Consider the following 18,595-nt stretch of genomic DNA (forward strand, 5'->3'; position numbering starts at 1 on the left):
AAAATTAGCCAAACCGTGTCTGGATTTTACTGTTCTATTGGCATTGTGGCATTGCTTACATCTTGTGTTTCAGTATTGGTCTGTTTTAAATGACTCAATCCATAATAGGCATGTTTACTGGTTAATATATTGTCATGTATTTGATTCTCTTTAAATTACTCTTTTTAATAAAGAAAGAAAGAGACTTTCAATTACCAGAAGAATCTCTATATCGGGAAATAAAGAAAAGCACTAACATTGCTGCAAAATATTTGGAATTGGAGCAGTGCCTAGCTGAAGTCTGCCAAATTGTTTCTTCTATCTTACAAGGTATTTAGTTTGGTTATTACCTGTTTTTATAGTAACCCGTGGATCACAGGAAACCAAAGCAAGAGGGGGAGGGAGGGCTACTTGGTCTGTCTTTGCTAAATGTTGCATTTGATTCTTCTTGCTTTTGTTTTTCATAGGGTCGTACAGAAACACAAGCCCTCTTAGGAGCTTTGCAGAAAATATTTGTGTCATAGCTGGGTATTTTAACAACTATTTCCGTTTATTTGCCTTGTCATCTTCTTCTGCAAACAATCCCATCCAGGAAAAAAATGTGCCTTTTATGAACTTGGATGAATTGGACTTTCTAGTTGATTCCCTTATTATAAATTTTGAACTTGAACAAGGACAGTTATTACTGAAATCTCAAACTCTTAGTAATGAAACTACTGAGACTCAAGGAATACGGGTTGTAACAGATGAAGTTGAATTTGCTGGGAAACAGAAGGTGACTCCAAAACACACAGAGAAGCTTCAGTCTTCATATCCCTTTCCTGCAGAGCTTTCACCTGGTAGGATACAGTGGGTATAAAATGCTATTATCAAGAAATTCAGGGAACCTCTTAACTTTTATTTGAAGGGAAAGCAGTATATCACAAAACCCTGAAATTTATTGCTAATATTATTAAATGGTATGAAAGCAAATGACATGATTGTACGAGGATAAGTACCCTCAATTTTACAAGAAAAAATGCAATTCCTTAAGGGGCTGTTAAACTTCAGTGCCTTTTGTTTTTAATGAAAGTCTGTTATTACCTAAGCCTATAAGATATAATTTAATGCAGTAAGTAAAAAAACCTATTGGAAGTAATGTGAGTAGGAAAAATAAAAACTATTGAGGAATAATGAGGACACACAGCAAACATGTGGTAGGACATTCACATCTCATCTTAAACTTTTGACTTAGGGATTTTGCCTAACAGTGGAAGAAGATTCCTTTGAAGGGCATTTGTAAGGAGCACTTATGATGCACGCATCCAGATGAGATTGCCTTCCTATCTCAGATACTTGAAAGGTAGATGATGTGGGTCCTGATGTTTAGGGTTTTTTTTCTTGTTAAAATTGTTGTTTTATCTTTGCTGCATTGTGACGTAGGAGTGCTACTGCAACATTAAAGTGGGTTTTATACCTTTTATAACAGAGCAAAGCCTGTTTCTGTAGGATAAAATTGCTTTACAGCCTTATTAGATGAATGCTTTAAGTGGTTTTGTAGTCCATTGAAGAACCTCAGCTTCAAGTTAGCAGTGATGACATGCTTCAGCTTGATCCAGAATAGATTATATGCATGTTGTTGCTATCCCTTGATTGCTCAAATTACTTTCTGTGCTATTTATAGTGAATTAGAAACATAGTTTCTCCTAAATAATATCTCAGTTATCCCATGAGGTTGTAGATAACTTTTCCAGTCAATTACTTCCTTGTACTTTTTACTGTAGTAATCATTTGACCTCTGACCATTAGCATGCTGGATGAAGCCAGTGAAAATTAACAGTAAGGATAAAATTGAATACGAATTTTTATTCTTTAATAATGGATTCTAGGAGGCCTGGACCTACCACATTCTACTCACAACAGAGATGATAAATTTGTAAGATAAATCTTATATTTATAAGATAAAGCTTCCAAGTTAAATATTCATAGCTATCATCTTTCCTTCTGAGGGAAGATGCTCAACATCTTGAGAATTCCAGTCTTCCAGAACTCATCAGGCTTTTGAAACTGTTTCCAATGAAAAGACTACAGTAAAGAGTCAGTCATTCTTTTCCTTTGAAAAATTTCACACTATAGTTATGTTGGTACTGAGAGATTTTGTGCTTTTCTGTTTTGGAGGAAATAGGAAAAGGTAATTCTGCTGAACCAGTAACTCGCTTATGTTTTCATTAAGACTAGTATTCCTTATACTTTGTCAAAAAAATGTCTTCCAGTTTAGTCCTGTCATCAAAACTATTCAATTTTTATTGTGGCTAATAAGTTACTTATCACATCAAGTGTGATGTTTCTGAGAATTGCTTTCCTATTGTAAAGGCCTTCACAAGTCTGCATAAGTGTTAAAAAAGTATATTCCGTTTTTTTTGTGCTTTAAAAGTTGAAACCTGTTATATTTCTACTTCTATGGATGTATTATTTTGTATTTGGCTCTAAGTTTTTAAAACATAACTGGTGCTTCTGAATCATATGACTAAGAAAAGCACTGTAAAGAGTAAAACTACATCATGTAACTGATTTTAACAACTTTAAGTGTAAATTCCTTAACAGCTACCTTCTGTGTAGAGTTGGTTTTGAGACTTTCCTTTGTCACCGAGCATACAGCTTTTTGCTCAAAGTATTGTAGTGTAAGAATCTAAAGTACTAGTAAGAGGTGTTTTCTGTAGCTCACAAGCAAAACAACAAAAAACCTGAACCAAAATACACTTCTTACTTACATTTCGTTCTTTTATTAAGACACCTACCAGCACACATTTAGAGGCTGAATAATTGTGACCTAATCTCATGTTTGGTTTTGTTCTTGTATTTAATGAGAAGCATTGCTCAGAAAACATCGTTGGTTTTGTAGTTCTGTGTGTTCTTATGAGAGATTTTTTGTCTTTCTTTTCTTTCTGAATCTGAAAGACAAGTCCTTCATACACTCTGACTTTCATAAGCTCTGACTTTTGTTTTTTAGTGTTTCTGAAACTCAGGAACATACCAAGCAAACAAATGGGTTTCAGAAAGATTTTTACCTGAGGACAACCTTAATCATATAAAATCTAGCTTTTGCAGGATGAGTGAAAATGTTGCCAATATATTCTTGCTGCTCAGTTGTTTGTTTTTTCCCTTCCATGCTAGCCAGCCATGTCTAATCATTCTTACCCATGTTAATACTGTATTCACATTTTAGAGTTATATGCTAACAAAGCCTACTTCTGCTAGTGTTTTCTTCAGCTTGGTGCCCTTGTTACAGTTATACATCATTGAAGTACTTCATTCTAATGATATATACAGTGACCATACATCATCAGAGTGAGCTAGTGCTCTCATAACATACTGCATTAATACATCAACAAGCCTAGCTGAGGCTCCAATAATCTATTGGTGTAATATACCATAAGGTAAGGTATATTTATAACTATAGGCTAGTCTGTCCATAAATTGTGAATGTCAAGGAACTGGGATCACAGCAGGCAGATTTTGGGATGGATTGACTTGAATGGTATGTTATTTTACTGGTAAGGAGTTGGAGGTAGTTGTGGATTAGGCCCAGGTCAGCAGAGGACTTGGCTGAATGCAGTTCCCTGCATCACCTGCTAGGAATACTGGTGCAATGAAATAGATCCCAATATTGCCTAGATAAAGAATTCTGCAGTTCAGTCTATATATTTTCACCATCTTGTTTTTGTAAATTTATCTGTAAAGTCAGAGTCTGGATAACTTCTGGCAGATAGTAGGTAGCACACAGAAAATCTTGTGATCGTATCTATGGAATTTCTTTTAAACCATAAACTAAAGAAGACACCAAAACAGTGCAATTTATTTAAATTTTAGATTATTATTTTATGAAGTTAATCTTGCAGGAATGTATATTGATGTTGTAAATTTCTTTGGGGAAACTGAGATGGGAGTGGGATCACAACTAGTATTTATTAAAGCACGTTATTAACTTATTAATGTAATTAAAATGTTTACTTCCAGCAGATAACTGTTCAGACAGTACATTCACTTATCCCTTTACACTTCACTTGCATCCACACATAAAAATCTCTTACAGCTACAAGGTTGGACTGTGAGCCTTCTGACTCAGAAGTAGAGGCTCATGTTGACTTACCAATGAGACTTTGATGTGCTATAACTCTCAGCATGTATGCTTCCTCTCTGCTAAAAGCACTAAATTTGGTCTTGAAAGGTTTCAAACCTATGGTCTTCAGCTCTGTGTTGCTGAAACACTGAGTGAACAGTCAGAAATGTGCATGGTGGGGGAGCATTATGAAGGAATGTTTATAGAGACCTGAATGGGATGTACTGTTTACTGAAGTTATGATGAGTTCATTTTGTTATATGCATTAATGTAATCTGTAAATTGTGCATTGTTTGTTGTGGTGTTTTTTATGTTTTGGAGTTGTGTATTCTTTTTTTGCTTTAATGTCCTTCCTTACTCCCTCAGGAAAATAGTCTTTGGTCAGATTTCAGGTAAAAAGCAATTAGAACTTTATGAACTTGACCCATGGTTTTTATTGACTAATGGAAAAGAAAGAGGGTGGGCTTGGTTCTAATTTTAAATAGAAAGTGGGGAGGTGGGGTATTCAGACTTCTGCTCCGTCATTACCTTTGAGAAGCTAAAACTAAGACAAACCAAATGAAACTTTCTTCATAACAGAAGTGCCTTGAAGTTAATAAGAATTAGTTATTTTTTCAGTTCAGTACTTTATTTTGAAAATAGTACTACAGGAATAAAAATACATAATTATTCTTAAGAGTATTGACCTCTTACTACTTTTCACAATTTCAATTCTACTTTTATTTAATAGTACTAAAATAAATTCCAAATTACACATTTGAACATCATCCAGCATCAGTATATGAGGTAAACTACCAAACAAAAGTATCACATAAATTGACTTCTGTTTTGGAACTTGGTAAAGCCATGGGAGACAAACTAACTGTCATGCACTAAACCATTAATTTTCATCCCTACTTGGGAATAAGAGACAACTTTATTTCAGTTAAAGGGAAGAGTCCTGTGAGGAACTATATCTTCAGAATATAAATGCTGGATTACTTGAGTATCTTTCAAACAACATCAGTCCATCTGTATTGAGACATTTTGTATGTACACACACTAGAAAAAAAGCAGTCTGGCTGTGCTTCTTAAAGAACGTTTACCAGTGTTAGAGATTTGGGATACATAAACTTTTCTAGCACTCACTGACTCATGCGAATACTCTATATGAAGAAAAACATGCTGCAGTTTAGATTTAATTTGATCCAGTAATGGCATCTGCAAGCAGAAGAGGAGACTACATCTGATTCACCTCTACAGATACAAGCTATTCTTTTTGGACAGGAAGTTTCTTCTCGTTCTTTGTAAACTTTAATATACTGTCGTTGGTTGAGTTCTGTTGCTTTTGTGTTTTGCAACTTGTCGTGGTTTAAACTAAATCTGCAGTTCCCTCACTCACTCCCGGAGTCCCACACGCACTCCTTTGTTTCCCCTCCCCCCCCCCCCCCCCACCTTCCCACTCCCGGAGGGATGGGAAGGAGAGCTGGAGGAATACAACTCCCATGGATTGAGGTAAAATCAGTACAGCAATTAAGGTATAACACAAATCACTACTGCTACCACTAACAAATCAATGTTAGAGGAAATAAACAGGGAGAGAGAATACGATACCACCTGCCGACAGGAGCCCAGCCCGGAAGAGCGAGCTCACCCCTCCCCTCCTGGCCAGCTTCCAGTTCCCTCTCTGAGCCCAGCCCAGAGGAGATTTAACCCCTTCCCTTCCGACCAGTTTCCAGTCCCCTCCCCGAGCAGGACGTGCTGTGGTATGGAATACCTCCCCGACTAGCCCAGACCAGGCGCCCTATCTCTCCCTCCTCCCTGGCAGAGCATGAGCTACTGCTGAACCCATGACACAACTTTTCTGATTTCATGATTGGGTGGGTTTTATTGTTCTTTGGGTGTTTATGCATTTTCCCAAGGAAAGGCTGTTTACTTTTTTTTAACCTCTAATATTTTGCTTTTCTGTATTAAAAATTGCCATCTTTATTTCTTTTTTCTGCTCTTAAGAACTGGAGTCAGTATATGTAACAAGATTTGGTTACTCTTGAACTTTTTTCCTGCCATCTTTTCTGTTTGTTGTTGTCTTAGTATGTTTGTTTGTGATAGTATTGGTTTCCAGAATAGGACATAGTGTATATAATCTAATCAACATTCATATAATTTGATTGTTGCAGTGAAAACAAGACAAAATTGAGAGAGAGGTCTCCTGAGCTAACATTTCATCAACAGGGAATACCCCAGACAACGTAAAAAAATACTATTTCAGGGATATCTCAGTATGAGTTAATTTTTAATACCTTGTAGATATCATAATGAGAAGTGTTATAGATCACCCAACCAGGATGAAGAGGCAGACAAAATATTCCATAAGCAGGTGGAAAAGTCTCACAATTGCTAGCCCTTGCTCCTGTGGGGGACTTCAACTTACCATGTCTGCTGGGAATTCAGCAGAGAGCAGTCTAGGAGGTTCTGAAGTGTGTGTAAGATAATTTCCTGATACAGCTGGGGCGCAAGCCAATTAGGGAAGATGCTCCACTGGGCTGTTGTTTGTGAGCAGAGAAGGACTTGTGGGTGATGTGATGATTGGAGGCTGTCCTAGGCACATCAGTCATGAAATGGAGTTTCTGGTTGCTGAGGAAGTAAGGAGATGAGTCAGCAGAACTGCTCCCCTGGACTTTTGGAGGGCATACTTTGGCTTGTTTAAGAGCCTGGTAGATAGAGTCCCTTGGCAAGCAGACGTGAGGCCAAAGGAGTCCAGAAAGGCTGTATGTTCTTAAAGAAGGAAATCTTGAAGGCACAGGAGCAGGATGTCCCTGTGTACTGAAAGATGAGCTGGCAGGAAAACTGGCCTGGCTGAACCAGAAAGTTTTGTCTGGAACTCAGGGTAAAAAAGGAGAGTTTATGACCCTTGAAAGAAACAGCAGGACCCTCGAGGACTACAAGGATGTCATGAGGTTATGCAGGGAGAAAATCAGAAGGGCCAAATCCCAACTAGAACTTACTATTGCTGTAAAAGACAATGATGGGATCCATGCAGGGGTACTAGGGAGCTGGTGGAAGTGCTCACTGAGTCACTTCAGTTATTTAGCAGCAGTCCTGGCTAACCAAGGAGGTCCCACTTGACTGGAAGCTAGCAAATGTGATACCCATCCACAAGAAGGGCTGAAAGAAGGATCCAGGGAACTACAGGCTGGCCTTGGTGCTTGGGAAGGTCATGGAGCAGAACACCTTGAGTGCTGTCTTATGCCATGTTCAGGACAACCAGGTGACCAGGTCCAGTCAGCACGGATTTATCAAAGGCAGATCCTGCCCATGTTGTTGACAAAGATTTTAAGCAGTACTGGTCACAATACCAACAGCTGCAGAATACCGCTTGTCACTGATTTCCACTTGGACACTGAGCTGTTGACTGCAACTCTTCGGGTGTGACCATCCAGCCAATTCCTTATGTGTCAAATCCATGCCCTTCCGGATTAGAGATAAAAATATTGTGCAGGACTGTCAAATGCCTTGCACAAGTCCAGGTAGGTAATGTCAATCACTCCACCAAAGTTACCTATCAACACTGTAACCCCATTATAGAAATCTATCAGACTTCTCAGGTATGATTTGTCCTTAGTGAAACCATGTTGGCTGTCACCAATCACCTCCTTATTTTCCATGAACAGATGGGTAAGTGTGGAAAAAAACAAATGCAGTTTCTGAACTCCAGAGCCATATTCAATGGTAGATAGCAAATTTTAATAAGCAGGGCTCGGTTTGTTGGTCTTTTGTTTTGCCTTTCCCTTTACAAGGAAATTCTTTCCATTCTGCTTCTTATCCCTAAAATACCAGACAATAGTATTATAAGCATTTGTTTAAATATTTGATTAATGAAGAAAAAATCAGAAAACCTTCCATTAGTGTTAACATAGTTGGCCTTCAGTTCTTGTTTGATAATGACCAGTAGTGTACAAACTTCATCTCCTAAACTCAGATCTTTCTACAAGGTAATTAATCAACTTGTGAAGTATATAAACATTTCATACTCTGCTTACCCCACACTGAACATGTAACACACAGTCCAAAAAGACATATGCCAAGTTGTTCCTTTGTACTTCTCATTCTGCTCTGCAACAGTACAGTAGTTGCTCTAATTTTGCAGGTTATCAGGAGAAGGAATCCAGACTGCAATGTGAAAGCTTACAGGGTGCTGTTTGTTAGCACTGTGAGGTTTGTTATATGTAGCACAAGAGTGATAAGCAATGCACTAATGCAACGGGAACGTTGGATCATTTATTTCCTATTTGCATAAAACACTTGTAAATGTCTCTAAGTAATCTCCTTAGGCTGCTGTGTCTAACAATTCAGGATTGAACCTATGATGTTCCCTCTACAGCTGATATCATGAGAAGATCCCTCCCTTCTGTGATTAGGCCAGAAAGGTTGCAGGGACCTGGCTATAGCTTTGAGGGTTTTGAGGGGTCCATAACAGCATGCTGTCAGAATAGCTTTCAGTAGATTGTGGACCCCTAAAATACTGCAGCAGCAAGAGCCCTTGCTGTTATGTGCTGGTGTGCTGCCATGTCCTTTGACTACTTCGGGAGATAGCTGGGATGGAATCCTTCCCTACTTAGTTCTACTGTAAAATTAAAAATGAGCTGCTAGTTCTGACTAATTCTCTATCCAAAGCCATTTATCATTTATTAGTATTTGTTTCATGATTCTTTTAGCTGTTTTAATTCTGCTGGTCCCTGAAAAGCTTTCTCAGAAAAAGATGGATAGTAACAAAAATTCCTAGGCCTTGATAGCTTAGGATTTTTTCTCTTCAATAAAGGTCTTCTTGTTATACCTTCCTTTTGTAAGGTGGTGAAAAAGTTTGGTCAAATATTAAGCTCTATGTTAGAGGACTGTGTGTATCCCAAATCAGAATTCAGCAGTTGATGGCATGCCTCCTTAAAGCCGCTAGATGGCAGTGTTTCCCAAGGGAGCACTTCTGAGCCCTTTAGGGAACCTCTCCTAACAAGGCGTGGAGGCATCCCCACTGAAAGTTAACACTTCTACTATATTCGTAAAGCATTAGTGTATATAGAAAACTCTGGCTTTGGGGTTGTACAGTTTATAGAGTAACTTTTGTTCTATATTCCCTAAAGTAATTATATGACGGGCATAGGGTATCTGTCAGCATAAAGATAGCTATGTTATTATATGCAAAAATATGTACTAATTTTTCACATATGTACTTTAGCGCTTTTAGTGTATTAAAGTTTCTATTAAGAAAAAGAAACCTTGTGCAAAATATAGTTCAATAACTGATTTTATGAATATTTCAAATGTTTATGTAGTTAGGCCCCCATTTTATAGATAATCTTAAGGAATAACTTTTCCTGTGATGATCGTGTGAACAGCACATAAAATTTTATATTTGTTTTTAGCTCAGATTTGATATTGTAAAATATAAAACCAGGAGAGATGAAACAAATCTTATGCCTGTTTAATTTCAAATTCATTCTTCTGTCAATTTTAACTACCAGAATGCTTAAACTAGTATGTTGCTGCACAGGGGCTGGCTCCCTACTTCTCTTTATCTCTTCCACAAATCACATAGTGGGTTGAGGATGAAATTCAGAATGGATCTCAGAAATTCTGCTGTTTCTTGTAACTGGTAGGTAGGAAATAGCTTACAATCTTCTGGGTTTTTTTAGAAGGTTAATTTTGTAAATAGAAGTTGCTATAAATGTGCTCTTATGGTAAGACTGAGTTTTTTATTAAGATTTAGATTTTTATTCAATGAGAAATATTGGTAGGAAATAGTCAGGAAAATCTGTCAATACCTTCAGAGAAGCTTAATACTCAAGAATCATTTATTTAGTAACTTTTTTGTTCCCTGTTTAAAATAACCCCTGGTGTTTTTCAGAATGCCTCACATCATAATTTCTAGCTGCATCCAAATTTCTACCAAGATCTGAGATGGACTAGTCTTTTTCCAGCCTTGGCAATGTTTCTTGTGAAAGTGAGGTTATAAATCAGATAGTGAAGGGGGGAATAGGTTTTGTTTTGTTTTGAGAGCTATTCCTTGTTTAATGAGCAATCTGCATTTGTTCATAATCTCACCTCTCCAATAAAAGCATGTAAAGGGGCATGAAGCAGTCCAGCTTGTCAATTATTCTGCTTACTAAGATTCAGACCACAGGATTAGGAACTGTTTTATTAATGGTGTCCTGCTAGCATGGGATTTTTCCAGAATTTTGTGTGTTTCAGTGGCATTGGAGTGGAATAAAGGAGTTAACAAAACCTATGAATGGGTGTGAAATGAAAGTAACAGCAGTAAAGCAGTCTCATCACTAAAAAAAAAAAAGAAATAATCTTTTTTCTATTAATATGAAATATTATGCATTCTGCAAATGGATCAGTAAGATCACTATAGGATATATCTCCTGATGTATATATCGAGTCTGGCACTTAATGTTTGGGGTTGCTTTTGTTTTGTTTTTAGAAAGCCAGAAGTAGGTACATTTCTTGATATAGTTTAAAGAGAGGATTTCTCTTGCAGAGTATTAATGTATTTGGATCATAATAGCTGTGGCTTGATCTCTCCAGCTTCTGATGCTATTGAGTCATCGTAAAACTATCTCCTGTTCTGCTGCTGTGGCTGGAATTGCCTGAAAATCTACAGTATTTCTCTGGTAGATCTCAAGCTCTGTAAAGGTGAGAAACTATTTGTCTTTGAATAGATGGGAGGAGAAAGTGTTCAGATTAGCTGGTTGCTAGCTCGCAGTTGCAAAGCAAATCAGTGGTCTAATTGTATCTTTATGAACAGATCTTATTCAAGAAATAAATTGCTAAATTCAGGAGGATCTGTTTAGCTGATGTGGTATTTTCTAGCCTTTAGAGAATTAGCCTATTTATAAGTTGTCTTAAGAATTTAGCTATTAAGTTAGTGCACACTTTGTATAGTTAGAACACTGTAAAGGAATTTATGGTTAACTACAAACCAGTTTTAGACAACATCCCTGTATATGGTAATAGGCGAAGTAGGCTTTATTGAACTTAGGAGCACTGTGTATAGGTGAGCCTTGCAGTTTAGCTTGCTTGTGCTTTTTAGTATTGACATTATATGAGGATGTATGGCTGCTCTTATACTACCTAGAACCCCAGTGGAACCTGCTTTTTAATCTGTCAGTTTAATGGCCTCTTTTCACTGCACTTGAGAGAACACTTCCATGCTATTAGTTTACAGCAATGGTCTAGGAAAGATGAGACTTCAGTAAGATATACAAGACATAAAACACATTTATGACACATTGCACTGGCAACACTGTGTATTGGTAGACTATGATGTCCAGAGAATAAAGATTGTTCTCTGCTACATGTTTTAACCAAGAGATGCTGTGTCCTGAGAGGGCATTTAAAACGTTCTTTGCACAGAGTAAAGACATCAGTGACCTGTTCTCCACAAATGCACAGAGGTGCAAAATACAGTAGTTGGCTTTTCCCTGATTTCTCAGATTATTTGGGCTTTCACAGAAAAACAGAATTCTAAATATGGAAGAAGAAATGCTTCAAAGAATTTGTTCACGGTACATAGACAACTATTTTATAAGCAGTATTTAAAATCATCATAGTATTTTAGAAACGTTGAATGTGGCATACAAGCAGTTAAGCCTAACACTAGGTTCTTGTAGCTGGTACATTTAAGTTAAATTGGGAAGTTTCTTTGAGGCTAAAAGCATAATGTGAGTCAGAAGTATTATTCTGCCTTGTCTAGGTGTTAGAATGTGGAAGCCACGTATTTAGCAGGATGCTGATACTTTTTACAGCTATGCAGTGTTAGGGTGATTATTGCTCAACAGAAAGTCATGAAATGTCTTTATTTCCGATGCCTTTTGTAAGGAAGAAGTAATCTGCCAGGCATTTTCAACAGAAACTTAATAATCCAGTAAGCAGTGCAGCGCGCCAGCTTCTTTACCCATTTCTGTTTGGGCTGTATAGTCACAGCAAGATGCACTAGTAGAACTTCTGTTACTATAGAATGCACAAGGCTGGCTTTTCTGTCGAATAAGACAATTTATTTTTGCAGTATTTTTTTTCTGATTGTAGCATTGAAGTATTTGCATAAATGGGGAACTCTGTACGTCTATTTTGACAATTGATCAATGCTGTTTTTATGATCAAAAGAGGCCAATAAAAGCCATATTCATATGGTATTGTGGTTTATGACTGACTTATTGGATTGTTGTTGAATACTTCTAAATCTGTGCTACTATCTTTTCTTTAAAGAGGTAAGTGCATTGTTATGTGTGCTCACATCCGATCTGTTTTCTATTATTTCTGTACTTTTAAACATCACAATATTCAGAACATATTCCATCTTCGTGAGATGCAGACTTCTAGGGTGACACTGTTTTTAGTTTCTTAGCCTGTGGTTTGTCTTCTGAAAGCAATTTTTTTCCCTTCAGTTTTTCTTGCTTATTTTTATGTGAGAAACATATAGACATTTCTGGTTTTAGTAAATGCAAAATCAGGTTGTTAAAGTAGTTTGAAGAGGGTGAAGCTTTTTTAGTTTGCCACTGCAGAAGCTACATCAGTAATTTGCTTAGGTCAAGATATTTGTTATTATTTTAGATTGTATAAATGCTCACTACTTGGAAGGTGTTTTCCAAATGCAGAGAAAAATTTCTGTTCCAAAGCATTTAGAGCTGAAAACAAGTTGGCAGGGGGAAGGAAGGGGGAAATGATGAAATTATAGCAGGGCCTAAGAATCAAAATTCCTTTACATTATACTGGTAGTATTTTTATGTTATGCTATTGTTACTAGAAATGCCATCTAGAAGAAGAGTGAATTGTACCCATTTTGATGGGGGAGGTCAAGGGAAAAGAAAAAATCTATAAATCTCCAACATGATGAAGGTGACAAAAGGTAGGAAAAATGAATATGAATAGCAGCTGTATTGCTGCTATTTTCAGTAAATTTAGAAAATTTTCAGTAAAGTTAGAAAAGTGGTTAAAAATAAATCACTTACATGATTTGATTTTAAATACAGAATTTCCCCAGCACGTGTACTGTGTCCATTCTGCAATGCCAATGCATGTAGCATAGTCATTTATTTGTCAAAATAACGTTAATAATAAGCATAGGTGATGTGATATTACATGATAATATGTATTACATGAATAGCATCTAGGATCTCTCAGAATTTCAGCCTGGTAATTGAAGAGATTTAAGGATAGCATGGAAGTTCTCTCTTGACACTTAGATGGGTGACATCCTCCTGTTATATAAAGGAAGCATTCAAAACTGAAGTGAATTACTTGCCAATGGTAATTATGAACTAGTGCTTCTTTATGAGTAGTATAAATTTTGCTGTTTGTTCTGTACAGGTATATAGTCCCAGGTTCTTTCTTTTTCTTGTGTATCGACTAGAAAGCTATTGATGCTGTATGAATAATAGTAACTCTCAGGAAATGTTTTGAAGCCCTACAAGTTGCATGCATTTGTGATGTGGTCATCAGAAAATATGCGTTCCATTTTCTGGTGGTTCGTAAAATTCCACAGGTATCACAACAGACATCTAGCTCTTGTAAACTCATACCACTATTAAAACACACAGCTTTTCATAAGAAGGTTGAATACAACTTTTTGATGCCATGACAGCTGCATGAATAAGAAAGCTGTTAAAGTACTGTATTACACCCAGAGTTTTTCCAAAGCCTGCTATGTTCTGTGGATGTGCAGATACCACTGTTTATAATAAAGGGACTCCAGCTGCTACATCTATCTGGTTATTCTGAAAACCTCCTTCCAGACTTTTAACTAATATTACAAAGAGACAAAGTGCACTTAATCCTTCCAAGTGGTAGGTTTAAGTAGCCAGGCTCCTGATTAAGTGCTTCCTTTGATGCCTAGTTGAGCTTAAAGCTTCTGGCCTGTCAACACAGGACTAAAGTCTATGTAACTGGGAGCACTGGAGGGTGAGAAATTCAGATATCTTCACTCTTTGTGCAAGGAGATCTCAGTAGTCAGGTTCACCTTCTCAAATGTATGAAAACGTCTTCCTATGTTATTCTTTAGCATCTATTAAACTTGCAAAAGGTAGAAATCTTTTTCTTCATTTTACTTTTAATTAATTGATGTTATATTCTCAGAAACTGCAACTTTGGTTTGGTATAGACAGACCTGGGATCGACAAAAGCAGTAATTGTAAAATAAACAATTAGCAAATCAGTGATCAAGCAAACAAATGAGAGAACTGCCTACTCAAATGTTCTAGCAAACAAATATTAGTGCAACTTATGTACAAAACAAATTAGACTACTCCTTCAAAACCTGTGGAATTTGACATCCAGATGAGCTGGTGATGTATACAAATAGTGGTATGTGGTGTCCCTTCCACCCTTTGCTCAGAATAAAACTCAAATTCATGGTAGCTTTAATGTCAATGGGAAGCACCCTTATTAAAGCAAATGTTAAAAATAATAGAAAATCTGCCATCTCCTAGAACATACATAATTATGTTACAGTTAGTGCAATTTGGTGCTTTCTGTGTTTTTGTGTATTGTAATTTTTAATGTAATTTGAGCTTTAGTTCACATAATGAGAACTATATTTAATGAGACTCTAAAAAGAGAGACTTATGATAGGGTAAAAACTACTTATATGGTAGGCTGTCTTGAAGATACAGACTTATAGATCTACTGTTGGCCTTAAATTCACTGAAATTAGCATCTGTCGCACAACTTGGAGAAAGTAGAAGGGAAATACCTTGTTTTCATTTAAAATTACATACAAAAAAGATGAAGTAAGGGAAATTTTGAACAGGTTTGGGAAGAAAGGCCTGTGAATATTAATTGTTGCTTAACTTTTTAAATAAAAAAAAGCAATATCATAGAGTTTGGAGGGGTTCCCCCTTTTTTATATATTTTTTTTTAATAAAGTAAGTAACACACTGTCTCTCTGACATTTTTTCAAATGAATAATTTTTCAGAAGGATTACAAGGCTGAGTAGTCAGTTTTTGAGAGGTGGAGTAGTTTAGTTGGTGGGCCTGCTGTGATTGGAATTGATTAATGGGTGTTGTGATAAGCATAGAAACAGATCAGTGGCAGCTTAACCTGCTTTCAGCTGTCACAGCTGTGCCTCTTCACTCTTCTAGCCCAATCACCCTCTCTGGCAGCATTTAAAGTACCTCCTTCCCTGTGGAATTTCTGCAAATCATTTACTCAAATGCCAAGATACCACAGAAGCAGCTGTTTCTGAGGAAATTTGTTCAGTCTTACATATTTATTGTGATGAAGGATATTACATTGGAGAATCCCTTCCTACTGCACTAGGAAGTGTGCTGTGCTTATACCCTGAAGAGGGAGTTACATGACAGTTTTCATAGGCAGGTGTGTTCCTTAGCCAAGAACTTTCAACCCTGGCATGCACAGTGACACAGTTTGCAAACCTGCTGGCTGTGTTATCACTGTTTCTGTCTGATGGTCGCAATAATGGTTGATTGTTAATTTTATTGCTAATGGCTTGAGAGAAGCAATGCTATGTTTGTAAAATCCTGGTAGCTGCTGTCTGGTTTTGTGGTAATGTGCAACAGATTTTATAGACACTTCTAAATGCAAGTTTTAGAAGTTCTGAATATGTTTTGAAAATATTTCCTGCTTTCCTTATTGGGAACTCTGATCTCCAGCATGATCACATACACAGCTAGGCAGCTTGACAGGAATCATCCAGTTTTAACAGAAAACTAGAGATGTGTGCATTTGATACAAAATGAAGGCTGGATCTTGGCTTTTGCCAAGAAAGGTTGGACCATGTGGTCCTTGAGGTCCCTTCCCAACCTGGTATTCCACGATCCAAACTTTCTATGTATCTTCATGGATTTGAGGAGGATTGTGTAGCAATGAAATGGTTTGCAGGATTTGAGGCATACTGTTCTGCAAGATCTCTCGTATTAGTTACAGAAATATTTTGTCAATTTTAATGGAAACTGAATAAACCTAGAGAATTAAAATAATGGTACTAATTTTTCTGGACATATTCTTAGGCAGTATATAATATTTTTATTAAATATTTGGTTATGTAGAATTATAGAATCATAGAATAGTTAGGATTGGAAAGGACCTCAAGATCATCTAGTTCCAACCCCCCTGCCATGGGCAGGGACACCTCACACTAAACCATATCACCGAAGGCTTCATCCAACAAATCACTTGGCTTCTCTGTGCTTTCAGTGCTTGATGCAGCTGTATCAGCAGTATCAATAAATGTAAAAAAAAAAAATTTGGAGCAAACTTAGAGAAGTTAAAGCTAAACTTAAAGTAAATAATGCACAGAGAAGGTCTCATCTCTGGCTAAATCTGCAAGATGTCTAACTGATCCACTAAGTTAGTATACAGTTTATCTCCTGTGCAGTCTGTAAACAAGCATAAGTTTAGACAATTTGGAAAAATACATACTTACAAACAAAAAGATGTGTTAAATTTCTATTAAATGTGTATGTACAGTTTTTATTATTTAATGAGTCAAGTCAGTCATAGCAATGCAAAACTACTTCTCAGAGATTCTTTTCAATTTAAAACATGTATTACAGAAAGGAATATATCCAAGAACCCTTTTTGTTTTAAAATCATGTTGTTTATTTATTCAGCAATCACATTGTATGTCGGCTATATCTTGTAATGTCTTCTGTCATACAAAAGCAAACAAAGTCATGTTACATTAATGACTTGTCTGAGATCATATGATTGCCTGCCTATAATTCCATGCTTCTTTGCTATAGAAAAAACATGACCCTGAATCTTAAACAGCTTTTGAATCTTAAACAGCATTGAATTAAGGCGCCTACAATTATGAATGATGAAAAAGTTCATGGGTTTATGATTTAGTTATGTCAGTTTTCTTCATTTAGTGGTTTTAGATGCAGTTTTCATTTGCATGTTTTGCAGCTGAAATACAGTAATTCTGAAAGCATTTTTTTCTAAAATGTTAAAATAATATGAAAATAGTGGATAAATAACACCTATAACATTGTACCTGTGCTTACTTAACTGAAAATTAAGCTTTTTTTTCTGTACACATTTTTAGATATTTGAAATCAGTACAATTTATAAATGTTCTATTTGCATATCATCTAGTGCTCTGTAAAATTAAGATTTTAAGTGAGAACCTATCAAAAGGAAAGAGAAAATGTGATTATATGTTGTTCAAATGAAGTGTGGTTATTGAATTTTCCACATCTTGATATGCTACCGGGGGACTTGTTCTTTGGGGATCTAACCTGCACTTTTGTACTTCCTGTGATTTCTTATTTCAAGCTTGATAGAGAAAGCATCCACTATTGTGTCATTTCCTTCTGTTCTAACAGCTTTTATTCTCTTCAACAAGTGTTTACAGAAAAGTGTTGATGCTTATTAATCTGTTTCTTGTCTTGCAAATGTGCTTATGCATGATTTGTGGTAAAATTGGCATTTCTGACAGCTCTCAATGTAATCTGCATAGCACAACAAGATTGTTATACTGAACAGATGTGGTTTGGAGTTGTTATTCTTTGTAATTACCATCATTAAGTGAAAGCATGTGTCAATCAGCTTTGTACTTTAAACACACCAATCGTTTGTGAGACACGCATCTGCATTTCACATACAGATATAAAATATTTTTGTTTTAAATTTATTTCTGTTGTTTCTATTTAATACAGTATCCCATGAAACACATGACCAAAAATGTCAAAGCAACAGATCAAGTTAATAAAGGCTTTACTAGGGCATCATCTGGATACTTCTTTTTTTCTTTTTTAATAGACTCATCCTCTTTTCTGATGTAAAAGGAAGACATTTAGGTTTAATTTTATAAATCAAATTTATGCTACCTTGATATTAGACTAGGACATTCTAATTTAAGATAAGGAGGTTCTCCCTCATTGTTAGGAGGTTTTTTAGTGTGACTATTTGTGGGCCAAAAGGAATTTGCATCAGTAAACTGACATACTGCCTTTTTAAGAATTAATGTTTGGTTCATTAAAGTAGCTAGGTTACCTGTTAGGGTCAAAAATGGTCACACTGTTAATAAACAGGATTAGGTCAGGAAGTTATGTTTTGAGTGGAGTTGAAAACAAAAGCATCTTAGCCTGACTGCACAACAAATTACTGAAGTCTGACCAAAGCAATGATAGAGGGGACATGATTTTTTTCTTGTATACTGACATCAGTTACTTGTATTAGAGATGGCAGAGATGATGGCGCTTGGTTTTTTTTTTGTGCTGGGTGTTTTTTCATGTGACGTTTCGTCTCTGTGCCAAATAAGGTTAAACTGTATATAAGCTGCTAAGTGTAGTTCATGTGGTGAGGTGGAATGGCCTCAGTCTTTAAAGATATTTTAGACTATACCTTTACAGTGAAAGTGGTTGTTCTGTGACCCTTTTTTTAAAAATATATATTCTTAATATCTTCCCCCATTAAGAAAAAAATGCTCAGTTTTACCCTTCAGTTTCTCTAGAATGGATTCTTTTAAAACTTTTCCTGCCATGTTAAAGATGATTCTAGTATCCCTTATGTGATGTGTG

General features: G+C 36.3%; 1 protein-coding gene across 1 annotated transcript in view; it reads left to right on the forward strand.

The window, feature by feature from the left end:
• Positions 1-5,290, forward strand: part of KIF14 (kinesin family member 14) — a 31,820-nt gene extending 26,530 nt beyond the window's left edge. Inside the window, exons 26-27 of the mRNA XM_031048062.2 lie at positions 174-309; positions 447-5,290. Of these exons, the coding sequence (XP_030903922.2) occupies positions 174-309; positions 447-838 (528 nt within the window). The 3' untranslated portion in view covers positions 839-5,290. The remainder of the gene's footprint in view (positions 1-173; positions 310-446) is intronic.
• The last annotated feature ends 13,305 nt before the right edge of the window (positions 5,291-18,595 follow it).

This window comes from Melopsittacus undulatus, chromosome 6 (genome assembly GCF_012275295.1).
Source record: "Melopsittacus undulatus isolate bMelUnd1 chromosome 6, bMelUnd1.mat.Z, whole genome shotgun sequence".
NCBI lineage: Eukaryota > Metazoa > Chordata > Aves > Psittaciformes > Psittaculidae > Melopsittacus > Melopsittacus undulatus.